This window comes from Aplidium turbinatum, chromosome 13 (assembly GCF_918807975.1).
Source record: "Aplidium turbinatum chromosome 13, kaAplTurb1.1, whole genome shotgun sequence".
In the NCBI taxonomy this organism is placed as follows: Eukaryota; Metazoa; Chordata; class Ascidiacea; order Aplousobranchia; family Polyclinidae; genus Aplidium; species Aplidium turbinatum.
The window spans coordinates 10,041,315-10,060,430 of record NC_137484.1 but is presented as its reverse complement, the minus strand read 5'-3'; the positions used below and the strand labels follow the sequence as shown (position 1 = coordinate 10,060,430).

Genomic DNA, 19,116 nt, shown 5'->3' with positions numbered 1-19,116 from the left:
GAGCAGTAGGCTATCTTATCTTGGTAGGAGTTGAGATTGGAACCACTGAGCTTTAAACCAATTATCAAACAACCTGTGGCCATTCACATATAGCGGTTGAAACCTGCTATATGTTGTTGAAATAAGTTTAATAATCCATTGCGAGACGAACCAGTCATTTCGATGGCGTGGGTTCGAATCCCACTGCTGCCACCATGTTAACAAAAGAGTGAGAGGGAGAAATAATATCATGTGTCAACTGTACTAGGTGCAATTAAAAGAATGAGTACACTGAACACAGAACTAAGAACACGACGCCCTACCAATTATGACGTCACACAATTTACGTTGGTGCTTGAGGTTCCATCAACACAAGTCTTAGATTTAAAAGTTTTTAGACAAGTTCTTTAAGTTACAGGCCTACTGTGCAACACTCATTATTCGCACTGGTCATTCTTCATTAGAGAGCTAAATGCACTTTGCAAATAGGCTAGCCTAAATACTCTCAACTAGCCGACAAGCAAACAAAGTATACCAAGCAGAAAGCACAGGATGCATTGCCATGATAGTACATAAACTTTTAAATTACGGTACGTAGAGCAGGGCCTCCGAGAGAAGTCAGCACTGGTCGGGAAACAATACGAAAAATGGGCCCCATAATATTTTTAGCAAATATACAACTAATTTGTATCTTGCGTTGCATGTTCGTGTTAAGCTGAAATTAGCCTACTTTCCTCAGCATGAAAAGAACTTCGTTCAATGTAAAAATCATCAATAATTAATTACTGGATTACACTTGCAGCAAAAATGCCATTGAGGCAAACTATTTTGTCTAGAAAGCTTTGTAAACACACAATAGGCTTACAGGCAACGAAAATAGTTCAACCAAGCATTTAATTCAGGAGTGTCCAAACTTTTTCCCACGCGAGCAAGATTTGATAATAAGTGTTCGCGGCCAACAGCCACAATAATTTTTCTGAAAACTGCAAGTTGAATTTATATGATTTTTGTGTGTCTGCAGGCCAGAAATAACACATTGTACAAAAACAGGCGCGGGCCATACAAAAACGTCTCTTGGGCTGGAGTTGGCCCGCGGGCCGGACTTTGGACATCCCTGATTTAATTCAACCCTTTCTGGACATTTTGCAATGCAAAGTTACGGATCACAGCATCAAATGATAAAATTTTGCGACGTCTGAATTGATGCACAACATGTAGGCCTATAGTTAGGCTTTTCAATCGGTTTTGAGTCAAAGGCCTACTGGAGCGCAAACAATTCTTTACAAAATTCAGTAATTGCTAAAACCACGTTCTCAAAGCGCAACCGTTGGAGGTAGCTACCGGAACAAAAAAAATCATAACAAAACTATTTGAAAAAACCTTTCGAAAGTTGCAATCAATGATTCCTTGTGTAGAGATTATGGGGTGGTTCGTTCTGGTTTGCAGCTGAAGTTTGCTGTGTGGCTTTCTGTCAAAAGTACCAACTCATCCAAAATGTCATTGTTGTAGCCTACAAATGGTTTAAATTTGTCCCACATGCCCGCAACTGCACAACAGACATACGATGAGATTTTCATGGAACTTCAAACTCATCGACGATATGTTTGAGTTTGTTGATACATTTGTCAATTCCAACAACTATCGAATTCTTTGCAATGTACGGTAGAATACATTTCCTTCGAATACATTTTCTTCGAATGATTCAGCTAGTTAAGTGGAGTTATAAAAGCGTTCTGTCCTGAGGAAAAAAAAATCATTTTCTTTTAAATTTATAATTGCCACTGCAACTTTAGCTTGCGAGCAGTAGCCTACTCATCTCAGCTCTTACTTAGATTACATCGCCCTTTAATTTCATTAAATTCATCAGTGAATCTTGTTTAGGACCGTAATCCACATAGGCTAATGCAAAGCAGTCACAAATTCAAAACTGCTAGTTGTAGGCTACTTTAGCATTGACTCAGCTTCCGATCAAGCTCTTGTTGGTTTCAACTTGATGCATTTAAGAAACGTCTTTAGAGCTTCAATTGCAAAAGGGTAATGTAAAGCATTGGGTTTGACTGCACCACGCCTTGATTGCCCTCTCGAAGTCAATTTTCTTTGCAAGATGATAAGACAGCTTTCTTTAGATTTTTCAGAATTTGTCCTCTGACTGGGCTATAACTTTAAAGATGCCACAAGCTTACAGATAATCAATTACTCCAAAAATGATGACATTTGAACAACGCTGTCTGTAGGCAACATTATGAATTCAAACTAGATTTAAGCAACAACATCCATAAACAAAAAACTCAAATAAAGAAAAAACTCACTAGCCTACCTTCCAAAATCACATCATGAGAAGCATGACCAACAAAAGGCTACTTGACCATATGAAAACAGAAGATCTTTTAACTATGACAAAATTACATCCAATTGCAGCAATAATAAAATCAAAAGTTTTAAAACTGTTCGGCCACGCTAAAACATCACAATTCGGAATCAGCAAAGTTTGCACAGAAGGAAAAAGAAAACGTGGTAGACAACCAAAACGATGGCAAGACACCATCCAATCATGGACCGGACTCAACTTGGCGACACTGGGCGAGCTGGCTCAAAATCGCCATTCTTGGAAGCAAATAACTCATGTTGATGCGCAATCTGTTGCAGGCGGAGATGATGACTAATGATGATCCATAAACAAAAAATATACAGAATTTACTTTCTTTGATCGTGCTTGGACCGATACCTTTAACTTTCCCAGATAACTTATGTTGGATACAACATCCTATGCCTGGCCAACGCAGATTTTGAAGTTAAGGTTCAGTTGTCAAGCAAAAATAGTTCCCGCTTACCTAAAACAGCACCAGTTTTCAAGTTGAAACTATCAATACAATCGAAACCGTTCAGTGATACAGAAATCATTTCAGCTTCAGATTTTACGTCTTGAAGCTATTCAACATCGCCTACCTTAACACGAAAATGATTTGTTCTTGATGAGAAACATCGAGAGTGACATATACAATGCTTGAGAAATACTTGGAACTACGCACTTCATTTAAGAATTTGTTGATTATTTAGTTGGTACATTTTTACTTTAGTACTAAAAATGGGCCCCCCTCAAAAGTGCAAAAAACTACTCGTTTTTCCTTTACAATGTTTTGCTAGGGGGGAAACTGGCCCGACTTCCCCCCCCTCTCGGAGCCACTGACGTAGAGTCCCGTCCAGCAATCTCCAACAGATGTCACAAATAAGCGGATGTGAGACAAGCATTTTAGAATATTGCACCAAGCAGCTACATCAATGCAGGATTATTTTGCCAAATTTCTTCGCAATTTACCTCTGCCTCTACGTTGACAATTTTAACTGCTAGCACACCTACTGGGAGCTGCAGCAACGGTTGACAACTCTTGACTGACTTGCTATCCAGCTTTCCACTGCAACCTAAAAGAACCAACTGGTTTCTATACCACGGCCGCTGAAGAACAGAGAAAAATACTGACTAGAAGTTTGTGAATTTTAAACTTGTATTTCATTCTAGCCTTTATTATCTTGTCCACGTAGCTTCCTTTCTTTTCTAAATCTATGATAAAACTACAGCAGTTAAGAACCTTATAACCTATCAGAGGACTCATCGTCTGATATCCGGCGCTTTGCATCTCCAAAATTGTCAAACGTCATCCACGCTCGTATCGAAACACTTTCGTAAAGCAGCAAGGCTTCCGGAGTGAAAGCATGGATGAAGTTACCCTCTTTAGCCAACATAGGAAATGTAAAAAGAAAGTTGGTTTTGTACTTCCATATCCAACACCTGCCTACGGCAGTGCATATACCCAGATCAATTTTACAGGGGGGGGGGAGGCAAAGAAGGAGCAAGACTTTTTCCTGGAGGGGTAACATTTTCAGTGACGTTATAAACAAAGGCGATATGAATTGCTTTAAAATTGAGGTTAACGTTAAATTTTAATTGATAAAAGCTAAAGTTTGGAAGACTTTCTTTGTCTGGTAATACGCAGGGGAGACAGCACAAAATTCCGTGAGGAGCAAATGAGTAGCCTACCCGCAATATGGGTCTGGGGGCCTCCACCTATAAATTTTTGAAAAAATGCCCTAAAATTGCACATTCTTAAGGTAATTTCAGCCTAAAAATCAATAGAAAATTTTGTCAAATAATGCTGTAATAGAGGATGAAAAGTTTATTTAAATTACGTAAAACCAAAACAGCAGTAAGAATAAATAGACTGGGCTAGGCATATAATGGTTGGTTCAATGGTAGGCTTTAGCATGTCAATAAATACCTTTCGTACAAAATACAACACAGTAGCCTACTTATATAATGTTTATATTAGATTTGAGGTGTGCGTCGTATATAGATACAAACATTCGATATTGCAGTAGCCTACATTTGGCTACTGGTAAGCAAAACGTTAAACAACAAAATTTCATATCACTGCCTCTGACTAGACCACTGATAGAAGCAAAAGTGTTACATGACAAAGCGCCGCATAAATTTTATCAAAGATATACATCTTTTTTAACAAACTTTTCTACAACTTTGCAATGGCTTGCAAGTTTGATGGTCGATTGCATGATGCATATTGCATATACAAAAATATTTCACGGGGCAATGCCAATTACCCCCTAAACTACGCCCCTGGTTATACGGATTGCACTTGCTGATTCTGGTTTGGTTCAAGAAAAACGACACAAATGACAGTTTCTAAATAACGAACATACTGAATCAAGATAACACATCATCAATCGTGATATATAGGTACCGTACTGTATTCTGCCGGGTCAACGTAAATTGCAGCGTTTAACCGAATCTGGGCAAATTAGCTCAACGTCTGCCAAGCAAAGTATTTCTGAAAATAGGCAAAGGCTAGCGACCAGGTCCTATAAAGAAGCAGCTCAGTAACTCTGGGTGTAGGCCACCTGCAAAAGATGCCCATGGAGAGAAAAACAATTGAAACGTTTTTCACTGAACTTACTGAGGTATGAAGTGGTTTCATATCGAGTCTGCAACTCCGTAGTTAGAGATCTCGGCAATAGAACCACAGACTACGTATTCATTCAGATGACGCGATGAAAACTAAGATTCCCTGTGTTAAGCTTTGACCTCTTGGCTTCATGGAAAAAACATAAAAAAAATTCACGACATGAACAATTGAACATGCTTCTTTCTGCCTGACACATGACGCTAAACGGTCTTCATGGACTGAAGTGTAGTTTCTTCCGCATCAGATACATAACATCAAAACAACAGTTCAACTAGTGCGTACAACACGATTTCTCGGAAGAAACAGACAACAATTAGAAAAATACGACAAAGACAAACAGTGGGAGGGTGAACAAAATTGTTTCACACCGTTCAGCACAACATAATAGTTTACTGTCTTCAAATGCTCGGTTGAAACAAAATGCTTGCTGGGTTTCAAGACAAATACATAGTTACATTACTTAACCTTTACAGATGAGAGGCAGTGGAACAATGCTTTAGTTTTTATAATACTGTCAACGACACAAAAAAGTGGAAGTCGGAGAGCATAATTCCTTCATTGCTGGAGTCAATTTTACTACTTTGTAGTCTTTTAAGTAGAAGTTTATTAGGAATATCTTTAAAATTAAAATAGATTCGCAGTCTGTATGTTTTGCGAAGTGCAAAACCTAAAAACTACTGAGAACATCTAGAAAATTCATCGCATTTTTGGAGTTTAAATTACAATTACAAACATATTAGAGATTCCATTGCTATAAAATTTGACCTGTTTGCACAGTTCTGGAATAAAGACTACGACCGACTGAATAAGTGTTATTTTTTTAAGTTTCACACGTGCCAAATCTTTCAAAGGAAAACTAGTTTCTTGTGCAATTTAAAAGCAGCGAAAAACATACATATGCACTATGCAGCATGTCACACTGAGAAATATGAAAAGTACAGAACAATGGCAAGAAGATTCTAATTAACTTTTGGTATACCACAAGGAGCGTAAGTGAGGCCACCAGGTCAAAGGCATCTTCTTCCAGGGATGTCTTCTTCACACAGAACACAACATGATAGGCTGAAAACAAAACAGTTTTCCAACTTCTCGTGTGCTACACCAAGTCATATCGATAAAGAAATAAAAAAATAATTTTCTGTAGAAAACACAAATTTTAGCACAGTTTTCGGTGGGTTAATGTAAAAGAAAAGAAGAAACGACCAATTTGACAATATAAGCGTCTTTCAAACAATTGGCTTAGGAAAGCAAGAAGTATACAAGCCAGAAGCCAACATAACAAATAGACTTCGATTGGACGATTCTTGAAGTTATGAGCGAAATTCACTATACGAAGCAAAACGACTGAACAGAAAAAAAGCCCACAGGTCTTGGCTAGAAACACAAACAACTTCCTTGGAAAAGCACAAAAACGTAAGATCATTTTGTAAGAAAGGAAACTTATTCCAATAGCATCTGGGCTTCTACAGCATCAATTGAATTTTCCAAACATGACGGAGGCTTATCAGCACCGCATAAAAGTTCGCTATTTTGAATGTTTTCGCCTTTCGAAAATGACGGGCACAAAGGCCCGCTTAGTTCACGAACAGAACCTAAAGACTCCTTGGAGGCTTCATTGATAGCTTGCTGGATGTCATCCAACATGGCATCCGTGTAGCTGACTCCTGGAGGAGGAGATGGAGGAATTTTGCTCTCAAACAGCATCTCAGGTTGATCTGGCTGAGTGTTCTCCACATTACCATCATCCCAGTTGATGGTGAAGCGGGTCACACGAGGAGCACTGCTCAGTATATTCCTTACCAGCTGTGGAAATAAACATAGGTTGACACGGAACAGAACACAATTGCAATACTGCCTGTCCTTTGCACCGCCTTGTATTTTAAAGCCATACGTTGCTACTAAAGATTTCTATCAGAAACTGTCCACGGCGTAAATCTTGCGAAATTAAAACGTGGCTGTTTTTCAGTACGTTGTTTAGAAACACCGTCGCATAGGCTGTTGGTTGCTATTGTGTCACAGATTTCATAACAGTCCAGCTGTGCACGTCACTGACAGTAATAGCTGTCGAGCAAAACACAATGTCAAAAAAATTATGAAAAAGCACATAAAATTAATAAAATAGGAAATTATTTAAGCGTGCGATGACGAAACTACAATCATTAGCTCTGATAAACGTTGAAACGTCATCAATGTAATAACATGAAGCAGGAGAGTGGAATAATTTAATCAAAGTCCATAGTGATCTGGGTGGGTCAACTACTGGCGTCAAACCGAGCGGTAACAAGTCACTCACCTTTGAAAAGTCAGCGGTCTCTGGAGGATTTTCCCGAAGCTCAGGATCGGAATATTCATTATTGACGTAGTAGCCTACCCTGACAAATTCATGGCCATGATAAGTGCAGGTTATTATCACTACTGTGACACCAACTGCATCTTGGGGTGGAATGCCTTCCGGCTTTGGTGGGTCAGCCTACATACATAATAAATCCGTGAGAAACACCGTTGTCAATTGTCATCTACGGAAGGTTTTCACCCGCGTGCATGACGATTGTACGAAATGTGCATTTTGAAAAGTATGATAATCTTGCATGGTTTTCAGTTTGTTTGATTGAATCTTTATCCTCGGACTGGGAAATCTTCTTTGAGAGCTTAATCCTGGCAATACTTGAGAAGGCTTTGAATAACTGGCGCATGGCCAGTCACTGAAATTGATAGAGTGAAGCTTCCGATTGTTGAAGTCTTGTTGCCAGGGAATTATGTCATCCATAAGATGCCGCTGAATGGAGAGCAGTCCTTAAGGTGCGTTGCTCAAGTGCATATCTCGAGAGTCGAACCAGCGCTGCTTGATCTTGATACTTCTTCGTTCAAGAAGTCACGCGCTAATCAACTGAGCTATCAGGGAGGACAACTTTAATTCCATTACATATTCTATTGATGATAAAAATATTTTCAGGATTTTTCTATACTGTATAAAAAAAAAACAAGAAATAGTAACAAGTTTGTATATTTCAATTTGGAAATCGTTTAAAATACAGATTATCGTTATCGACTCTCTTTACAAAATGCATGCAAGCTTTTGGAAAATCACCTTCAGCATCATGTTAAGTCAACTGTGTTTAACCTTTAGTAATATGTCTAAGTTCCCCCATAATGTTGCTTTGTGAGAAAGCAAGCCATATGTCATTTAGAGTACTTAGAATCATCAGGTATCAAGACAGTCGTTTACTAATCGACAATGAATTTAACTGCTATCTGATATTTTTGTTACCGTAGTTAATAATAAAAATTGTAAAAAGTATTACTGTTCTGAACAGCGTACATACTGTATAATCAATATATTTTAATGCTTTTTAATTTACTACTTAAGTACCGTAAATACTTTTTAAGTTTAAAATTCAGATATTTTTAGTGTTAAAACACAAGAACCATGGTTCTATCACAATAACACCACAAAAACTTTGAAGTGTTTAGAACCATTGTCGTGCAGTTTGATTCGCTAGGCTACAATTGTAAAATGTAAGAAAAAGCTTGTAGCTTACAACTACAACACAGAGAAACTCAAAACTAATGGCATTGTAACAGATGTATATATAAACAGTACACAGATAGGAGTTTGGGGAAAAGGTCGTAAATTGGAGTGCACACTGTTATATTTCATGTGACAGATTGTTGTTCACCGAAAATGTGTTGTAAAAGCAGTAGCCTAAATAATGAAAATCTTGCAAGCTTTTTGACATACATTTTTTAAGTTTTTTGCAGTAATGCCGTGCATGGCCCATGTGTATACCAATCATTTATAAAACTGTGTAGCAGTTAGGGTCTTACAGTTAAATTATGATATCAATTTAAAAAAGTAAACTCAGTTGGGGGTCAAATCATTATATTTCAACAAGAAAATTGCAATTTGTAACCCAATGTCTCAAAAACTCATGAATTTTTGATATAAGGTGCACTTGAATGAGCTAAATCCGATAAAAGAAATTTCAGTGAAATCCATCAAGAAATGGCGGAGCTACACTGATTTGATTGTACCACTAGAGGCGCTGTGCGCAATAAGGTAAAAATACAAATATTGATAAAATTTGCAGTTCTAATGCTAGGAATGTGGCGAAAACTGGTAATGTACCATTTTTGAGGGTGCAAAATTGAAAAATGAGGTCAAATTAAGAAAAAAAGACTTGCAAATAGGTCAAAACTGGGATTTTATTTTCAAAAGTGACCCATTTCAAGCGCGTGCCCTCCGAAAAGAGAACGATGTTTCGAAAAAATAAAAATAGGAAAATGACCTTCGGGAATCACGGAATGGCCCGTTTCGGCGAGTCCGATTCTGAAAGTCCGATTCGGAGAGTTCCCTATTCGGAGACAGCCTTTTTCGGAGAGTTTCCTATTCGGAGATTTTTTGAATTTTTTTTTTGAAAATTATCGAGTGCCGTAGCCTAATTATCATTGCCGTTTTTACATCGTTTTAACGTCGCTAAACGTTGAAATCGTGCAGAAAAAAATAGAAAATTATCAGGTATCGTAACCTACTTATCATTGCCGTTTTTACATCGCTTCAACGTCGCTAAACGTTGAAATCGTGCAGAGAAAATAGAAATAAAATTTTTGAACAATTAAATGAAAATTCGTCATGTCAGTTCAGTTGAGTTGTTTTTATTTGTGACCATCATATCAAAAACAATACACGTCAACATAGCAAAGGTCGAGAAAAAGGTAGAAGCAACAAAACGCGAACGTTAAAACGTGTTTGTGACCGAAGTAAGTGATTGAGTTGAAAGAAATTTGACACGGCCGCAACACCTTCAGAAAAATTTAAGATATGAAGGGAAAATAAAAAAAGAAGATGTTACAAAAAAAAAAAATTCATGTTTATGTCTATAAGTTAGTACTTTTGAATAGTTAAAATGATTACTGGTAGTTTGGATCAACAAATGTGTGGCCTACAGATTGGATTGAAAGGAAATTATCGGGTACCGTAGCCTAGTTATCCCGACCAGTAAAAATTTGTTCCAAGAACCCAGTTAGCCTAACAGCTCATTTTTACATTGTAGTACAGATAACCAAATGTGTGGCCTATCGTTTTAACGTCGCTAAACGTTGAAATACCGTAGCCTAGTTATCCCGACCAGCAGAAATTGCCGTTTCTACAAAGTCGCTAAACGTTGAAATCGTGTAGAAAAGAGAACTTTAGCTGACTAGGATACGCATACTAGGATATTCCACAGTATCGTTTCTTTTATACAGTAGTTGAAATTATCGAAGCTTTAGATGAGTGGGGTTTAGACCTAACCATTGAGATCATAGGCGCCGACTTCTATTTTTGCACGGGGTGGCGGATAGCACAATATGGCAACCTAAAAACTTTCAAACTGCATGTTTTTGTTTGATTTTTACTAAGCGTGTTTCGTAGATGCAATTGTCTTTTCACACCTGATTTGTAGCTCGATAATTTACAAAGCAACTTTAAAACAAAGCACAGGAGGTATGTCGTGAATTTTATTGTTACGTTGCTGCTCTGACACTTAACAATTGGCAAAAGTATTTTTGCGAACAGAAGCTCTGTCAATCCAACTGTTAATCAACCAGTCAAGTTGTAACCGTGAAGCTTCAGCTTGATAAACATTTAAAATTAGGACGTGGTTCGATCGCTGTTGCGTCATGGTAGATCGCAAGTAGGTTTTTATGCGCCTGAGTGCACTAAACGATCGCTCCGCCTCGCAGGTGGTGGAAGGCAACGATATGTATATTTTCACAATGCAGACCACGTTTAGAAGCATTAATGAAATTGTTTCATTGCTTGCAAATAGATCAAGCAGTTGCGACAATCATATGGACTCTATGCTGTAGATTAAAAATTTTCAAAAAAGATTTTTGAGGGAGGCAATGGAAAGATCGTATTTTATTGATTAATAAATCCCATTGTAAACGTAACAAACGTAACAATGACTTATGACAAGTAACAAATAAAACGATCGCAACAACAACAAGGAAAAAACTCGTAGCCACGTGTTGCATAATCTTCACGTAGCTTGCTTGATGTTACGCGAGTATCATGCTTGTGACAAAAACAATCATTTTCTTTGCAATACTGTATTGGTTCACCTCCTGCTTTACGTTGACTTGAAGCGAAAACCAATAATCAAAAAAAGATTTAAACGTCCGTTCAAATTACATTTATTTGCAGTAAGTAATGTAACCTAAACGGGGTGGCTGCCACCCCGCCACAGCGGTTACGGGGTGGCGTGGCCACCCCGTAAGTCGGCGCCAGTGATTGAGATCTAAAAACTAAAAAGCGAATTAAACTTATTTTTGAACTATTAATGTTTGCTCAGATAAAATTGACATTGACACTTTCCGAATCGGACTCGCCGAATAGTAGCAGACCTCGGGAATCAAGGCATCATGTCCAATATTCAAAATAGGTGCCCCAATGCGTTTTATAGACAAACTTCAAATTTTAAAATTGCAATGAAAAAAACTCTGAAATAGCACAAAATACTGTAATTTAGTGATCAAATTCAAACATGAAAAGTTTTTACAATTTTTCATACAGTTTTTTTAAGTTTTTTACAACGCATTGGGGCACCTATTTTGAATATTGGACATGATTCCTTGATTCCCGAAGGTCATTTTCCTATTTTTATTTTTTTGAAACATCATCCCCTTTTCGGAGGGCATGCGCTTGAAATGGGTCACTTTTGAAAATAAAATCCCAGTTTTGACCTATTTGCAAGTCTTTTTTGCTTAATTTGACCTCATTTTTGAATTCTACACCCCCAAAAATGGTACATTACGAGTTTTCGCCACATTCCTAGCATTAGAACTGCAAATTTTATCAATATTTGTATTTTTACCTTATCGCGCACAGCGCCTCTAGTGGTACAATCAAATCAGTGTAGCTCCGCCATTTCTTGATGGATTTCACTGAAATTTCTTTTATCAGATTTAGCTCATTCAAGTGCACCTTATATCAAAAATTCATGAGTTTTTGAGACATTGGGTTACACCCCTTGTTGAATTATAATGATTTGACCCTTGGGATAATAAAGTACTTTAGATATGGTTATTCCCTGGTGTGCATTCAAACTCCTTGTTATACCACTTAATTCATACACAAATATCTCGATCGCGAATAATATTGATACCACAAGACACAACTAGCTCAGGTTTTAACTTGAGATTGCAGCAGTAGCATCAGTTAGCACCAGAGTAATGTCAGTCAGACTTACTTCAGCTCCATAGGAACTTCATTAGTAAAAGTAAAACTACTTGAATAGACTTTGGTAATGCATAGAAAAAAATAATCTAGGTCTAGGATAAATTTATGACAATGTAACAAACACTTACTTGAAAGACAAACTTATGTCTTCCAGCTGGGATTGGGCCAACCAAAACTGAATCTAAAATTTGATCATACGCTTCACTCTCAGCACAGCCAACATAAATGATTTTCCATTCCAAATCTGACATAGAAAAATTAAATGGAAATAAAAATTGCAATATGTCATTGGTTTAAAGGTAAAGTCTCAGAAAAACCACAAAACAAAAAGATTTACAAATCAAGCAGGAATCTGTTACTATAAATTTTTTTCTTTAATGCAAAGAAGCATTTACACAAGGTGCCGTCAACTCTACACAGATTGAATTGCAGAGCCAGTGGTACATACAACACAATATACATAGACTAGACAGTGTTTTTTTTAAGGTGTTTTGGGGGACCAAAACGGTCCCCCAAGTTTCTCCAGCGGTTTCCCATAATTTAGAACTACAGTAGAAAAATAATGGTTGTTTCTCGCTATGTCTTGTCGATAATACGAATATAGCCTACAATCAATAGTTCACGTCCGGAAAAAAGAATAAGTGGAGGTACAGCTAACAGCTGAATCAAAGAGTTATTCACAAAAGAAGTGCACCTTCGATACTCGTCAATGTTTATTTCTGATTTATGGCGCATAATGATCAGTTTTTACGTGTGGAAACATAACAAGCAGAAGCCAACAAACACACTTGGTTTGATTGTGCAGCAAACTTGTTTGGCGGCCGTGTTGGGCAGGCTGTTTGGTCACTGTCACAATCATTTAAGCTGTGCCTTGTCGAATAATTTATTTTATGTTGTGTTGATTGACGATTGTATGTAGTTATGGCTATTTTTTGGTATTTAAATGAAACACTTGCGGTCTCTTAAAACTACTTAGCGGTCACCCAAACCAAACCTTAAAAAAAACCTGTACATAGAAGTATACATACATACTGCAATTGGTTTAATGGTAAAGTTAATTGGAAAAATATAAACTTTATAATACAGGCCTCTCAGCTCAAAGTGGCCATGCCGCCGAAAAAGGGGTCCCACGAATTACCCATAAGCACCATAAGTACCCATAAGCACCATAAGTCGCGTCGAATTACCCATAAGTTGCATCGAATTACCCATAAGCACCATAAGTACCCATAAGCACCATAAGTCGCGTCGAATTACCCATAAGCCCCTTAAGTCGTGTCGAATTATCCATAAGCACCATAAGTTGCGTCGAATTACCCATAAGCCCCATAAGTCGCGTCGAATTACCCATAAGCCCCATAAGTCGAGTCGAATTACCCATAAGCACCATAAGTCGCGTCGAATTACCCATAAGCCCCATAAGTCGTGTCAAACTACCCATAAGCAAAGTGGAATTACTTAGGCTACGCCTTTATGTCAGCGTATATGTAATCTGCAGGTCGCTGCAATAGACGGAGCAGACATAAAATAAGGTGTTCGCTTATGTGTAATCTGCAGTTTGCTGCAGCAGATGGAGTGTTTTGTCCGATAAAACACTTTAAAATAGGACAATTTTCCCTATGAACCAGGTGACTGCAGCATAGTAATCGTTCTCGCACTCAGCCAGAGACTTAATTCTTGCTTTGAACTTGATCATTAAAAAAAAAAAAGAATTATGGCAAGGGTGGGAATCAAACCCGTGTCACCAAAGTCAATAGCCCTTTGGCTAAACCACTCCGCCACGCAAGCGCTCGTAAAATCTTTGCTTAATTTGGTTTATATCGGTAATGTTTCGAGAACGCTCACAATATTATCAGTTTAGTTTGTTTTTATTTCTGACTATCACAACGAAAAAACAAAATACGACAAACATAGCAGAGGTCTATAAAAGGTAGAAGCGACAAAACGCGGACGTTATAACGTGCATGATACCAAAGCAGGACAATCAGTTTAAAATATTATATGACACGGTCGCAACACCTTATATTTTATGTCTGCTCCGTCTATTGCAGCGACCTGCAGATTACATATACGCTGACATAAAGGCGTAAGTAATTCCACATTGCTTATGGGTAATTCGACGCAACTTATGGGGCTTATGGGTAATTTGACGCGACTTATGGGTAATTCGACGCGACTTATGGGGCTTATGGGTACTAATGGGTACTTATGGGTAATTTGTGGGACCGCCGAAAAGTCATTAAATGGCCTCTGAAATTAATGCGCCGGTCGACCAAGCTTGTTCGCCAACTTTCACAAGCCAACATTTCTCTATCAATTAATATTTCAAACTTCTATTTCCGCTTGCATTTAAGTGTGAAACTTTTATCTCTTTACACTCAAATTCATAATCTTTTTTACAAACAAGTAAAGTCTCTCACACGCCGACGAGAAATATTGCTGAGAAAAATTTGCAAAAAGTCTGAGCATTGACATATAATTCATAGACTAGCTCTAAAACTATTTGGGAAGCAATGCATTTGCATACCGGTACTTATATACAGCTGCAAATATGTTTTGGGGCCTTGTTTACATTGTTCTTACCTGAATAAACGCAAAAACGGATTTTGAAAACACAAATTTTTAATGGATTTTTTATTTTGGTTGCCGGGTTTGAAAATTTGACGGTAGAAAAGAAGCTCTCGTAGGCCATGCTTGGCTGCCGGAAAAAAAGGAGCTTAGAGTTCTGGTCGGCCTACTGTACATGAATATTACTTCAGATATGCTGTATGCGACATCTGTAATGCAATGTTTGTCCCGTTGGCTATGGTTACGTGCCCAACTCAAAGATCGAATGATGCTGGTTCTGCTTTCGGGCTGTGTGCTTGAGCAACACATTTCAAGACTGCTCTCCATTCAGCGGCACTAATCAGATGAAATAATTCTCTGGCAACAACACTTCAAAAACAAGCAGAAATTTGACTCTGTCAATCTCAGTGACCAGGCCTGTATGAGAGGTTTAAAGACTCTACATTCTACAAGTATGCGAAACTGTCAGAATTAAGCTTTCTCCGTAAAGCTTTCCTACTCCAAGGATAAAGATCAAATTAATCAATCAATCTGTATGACGTAAACTCATAAAATTGCCTTAGATTATTTAATTTCGATATTGCAATACAAACTGCAATACAAGCAAAACATAAGACATACAGAAAATGGCTAAAATCAAGAACAAATGAAGATTACAGATTATACTGCAAAAAGAGAAATGCCTGTACAAAAGTCATACGTAATGCAGTTAAAAATTATGAAAAAACTCTAGCAGCCAATATATCTTGTAATCCCAAAGGTTTCTGGAACTATGTAAAATCTAAAACAAGGTATCAAGAAGGTGTTGCAGACATCAACACTGCTTATGGAAGAACAGATTCTGATGATCTCAAAGCTGCTGAACTGAATAGTGCCTTTTGTGGTGTATTTGTAAATGAAGAGGACGATGGGAATGAAAGAGATTTTCCCTCATTCAGCACTAAATCACTCACTCATGAGATGGAAACAATCCATATAACTATTGAGCAAGTCGTCGTCGTCGTCTGAGCTTCTGGGGCCGAGGGTCTATCCTTTTACCACCCCAGATTCACGATGTTCCCGGACTACACTGGAAGGCTGCTAGAGAGCAGCCAGTCTTTAGTTTCATCATCCATGACGCGCAGACCTTCCACTCCGTTAGGTGGCTTGAAGATGGTACAGTCATTGATGATGTGGTCCGCGGTCCGCTCCCCGGCACCACACCCACAGGAGGAGGAAGAAGCCGATTGATTGATCGAGCAAGTAAGAGCTGAACTCAAAGCACTTAATGTTAACAAAGCGATGGGACCTGACCCAGTGCATCCCAGACTGTTAAAGGAAGCTTGGTGTCAAATCACCTATCCCTTACAAAAAATATTTAATAAATCATTGAAAACAGGACAACTTCCAGATGAATGGAAACAAGCTAACGTAACAGCCATCTTCAAGGGGGGTGACAGGCATTGTCCATTAAATTACAGACCAATTAGTCTCACTTCAGTAGTTGGTAAAATTCTGGAATCACTTGTGAGAAATCAAATTACACTGCACATGACAAAAAATGGATTTTTCTCTCAACACCAACATGGTTTCATGCTTGGTAGGTCATGTATGACTCAACAAGTTGAAGCACTAGACAACTGGACTGAAATTTTGGGCCAAGGTGGTAATGTAGATGTTGCTTTTATGGAAATAAAGAAAGCATTTGACACTGTGCCTCATAAAAGGTTGTTGACAAAGCTTGAGGCATATGGCATAGAAAAGTTTGTACTGCAGTGGATAAAATCTTTTCTCACATCAAGAAAGCAAAGAGTTGTTGTGAATGGACACTACTCAGATTGGAGAAGTCTTAAAAGTGGTGTGCCGCAGGGAAGTGTATTGGGACCAACATTATTTGCATGTTATATTAATGACATGACCGAAAGTGTAAAATGTAATATTAAGTTATTTGCAGACGACACAAAAATATATCAAAAAATAACGGACAGAAGTGACTGTTTAAAACTGCAGAATGATCTTGATGCACTGAATGAGTGGTCCAGAAAATGGAAATTGAAATTCCACCCAGAAAAGTCCTGTATTTTAAGAATGGGAAAAAACCCACCAACATTCAAGTATACCATGATTCAAGACTATACTGACAACTCAAGAAAGGAATTGACATATTTGTGAGTGACTACAAGGACCTTGGTGTAGTTATTGATCAGGACTTATCATTTAGAAAACACATAGAAAAAATGGTTTCTAGAGCTAACAGTATGGTAGGACTGATTCGACGTTCTATATCTAATTTTGATACCACAGTATTTGTCACTCTTTTTAATGCATTAATTTGTCCAATTTTGGAATACAACAATTTGATCTGGTTCCCAACATATAAGTACTCTGTAGCTGTAGTAGAAAATGTTCAAAGGCGTGCAACCAAATTGGTTCCTGGATTAAGGCATTTGTCATATTCTGAAAGATTAGAAAAATTAAACTTGCCTACTCTAGCATTACGACGTCTTCGCCATGATATTATTCAAGTGTATAAATATTTAAATGGTTTTTATGATGTAAATTATACTGTATTATTTCAAATGAATCCAAATACCTATGATACAAGAGGCCATAACTTAAAATTGCATAAGCCACAAACTATGTCAAGGCTGAGAAGCAACTTTTTTACAGTGCGTGTAGTAAATGCCTGGAATAATTTACCACCAACAGTCATAAGTGCACTTAGCTTGAATGCATTCAAGGCAAGGCTTGACAAGCACTGGAGCAGCGATCCATTGAAATTTACCTTGAAATCATCTTATGATGTTATGTATTAAGTGACAGTATAGCCTATACTATTGTGCATGTATTTTTCATGTATATAACACCGTATTATTTTCTGGTCCCACTAATATGTCTTCTAAAAGTTTATATATGTCATCAGATGTTATTGATGGTTAGAGTTATTAGTTATTAAACTAGCTGTTAACCTAATTAACAGCAAATGCGTTATGTATATCAGAATGATGAAAAAGCACCTCGGTGCTTACAACATCAAATATTTATTATTATTATATTAAAACAACATAGCGAGGCGTAATATCTATTAAAGACACCATGCATTTAACCAAACAAACATTACCGTCTCGAAGATTTTCCATGCAATCAAAAGTAATTTGAAATTGAAATGGATTAAAAAAGTTTGAGGGATTATCTAACACTTCAACATCAACTATTTGAACTTTTGCCATATTGAACCTTGATAAAAAAAATGTAGTGGGATTAGTACAGCAGCACCAGCTGATAGTCAGTGATAAAACACATTCAACCAATGTAAATATACCAAGCATTTCACACTCCTTCTTTAAATATTAGGCTATATTTTTTTTAAAAACAATCAATCAAACCACAACCAAAAAGTTTATAAAAACAAACGTTAAGCTGAACGTTAATCTACCACAAAATAATACTATGTAGCTAGATTTATGTCACAATCTTCTCAGACAGCAAATCAGTCGTTTTTTACAGTGAACGTTGAATCAATGTAAAAACGACTGATTTGCTGCCTGGGTAGTGTGTAATTTTACGATCAGCCTTGCAATGTCAGTTGAACTGACTCAGTTCTCAACTTCTCATTTTTCACCAGCGTTGCCAGATGCTGGAAGCTGCTTGGCACCAAAAAGTAACTAAAATTTCACCAGATTGCATACAATTTCACCAGATATTTAACACACCCTAAATAAAGCAATTTCGCCTCAAAATACAAATAGTTTTTAAGACTAAAATGAAACGAATATGCAAAACACATGTTTTGTCACACATTGCATACATGGATTATAATTGTAGCAATCATAATTATCAGTAAACATCAAAAGTTCTTAACCAAAAAAGTTGCTGTTTTTATTTTAAAAGCGACAACTTTTACTGCCAGGGTTAAAATGCACTCAAAGATGCAATAACATCCCGATGAAAAAAATTGAAAGACCTTTGCATATCCTACTCAGGATATCCATGTATATGAAATAAGTGGCCACTGCATACATGTAGGTGTAGGCGTGTAGCCTATAGTATGTAAGGTCACTGATGTAACTGATAAACTTTTAGTTTCTGGGCTAAAAAAAACCTCCTGCACTATATTTAAATATAAAATTAAATATAAATTTCAAATATAAAATTAGCCATTTTTGCCAATTTTTTGGTAAAAAGAACTCTCTAAAAAACAATGTCTAGCCACTGCTTGCCACCATGCCAGTGGCAAAAGCTACACAATTTTTGGTACAGTGCTGCTGTCAGATTCAAAAAATTGATTATAGAGCGCGAATTGGCCACTCTGAACTTTGCAACACAATGCCATCACGCATGCGCAAACCTCTTGCAAAACGTTTTCTGAACGAGCTAGGATTTTTCGCTAAAAGG

General features: G+C 37.4%; 1 protein-coding gene across 1 annotated transcript; it reads right to left on the bottom strand.

The window, feature by feature from the left end:
• Positions 1-4,131: 4,131 nt before the first annotated feature.
• LOC145781858 (histone chaperone ASF1A-like) lies at positions 4,132-17,952 on the bottom strand. Its single transcript, XM_082593541.1, has 4 exons — positions 17,843-17,952; positions 12,303-12,418; positions 7,249-7,425; positions 4,132-6,758 (listed from the first exon to the last, which is right to left on the bottom strand). Exons 1-4 carry the CDS (start codon positions 17,949-17,951, stop codon positions 6,396-6,398), a joined length of 765 nt encoding a protein of 254 aa, XP_082449667.1. The 5' UTR covers position 17,952; the 3' UTR covers positions 4,132-6,395.
• Positions 17,953-19,116: the final 1,164 nt, after the last annotated feature.

Coding starts and splice junctions, on each gene's coding strand:
- LOC145781858 (XM_082593541.1), bottom strand. CDS start 17,951: ATGGCAAAAGTTCAAATAGTTGATGTTGAAGTGTTAGATAATCCCTCA. Junction 12,419..17,842: donor CATGGAAAATCTTCGAGACG/GTAATGTTTGTT, acceptor TTTCTATGTCAG/ATTTGGAATGGAAAATCATT. Junction 6,759..7,248: donor AGACCGCTGACTTTTCAAAG/GTGAGTGACTTG, acceptor TTATTTCCACAG/CTGGTAAGGAATATACTGAG.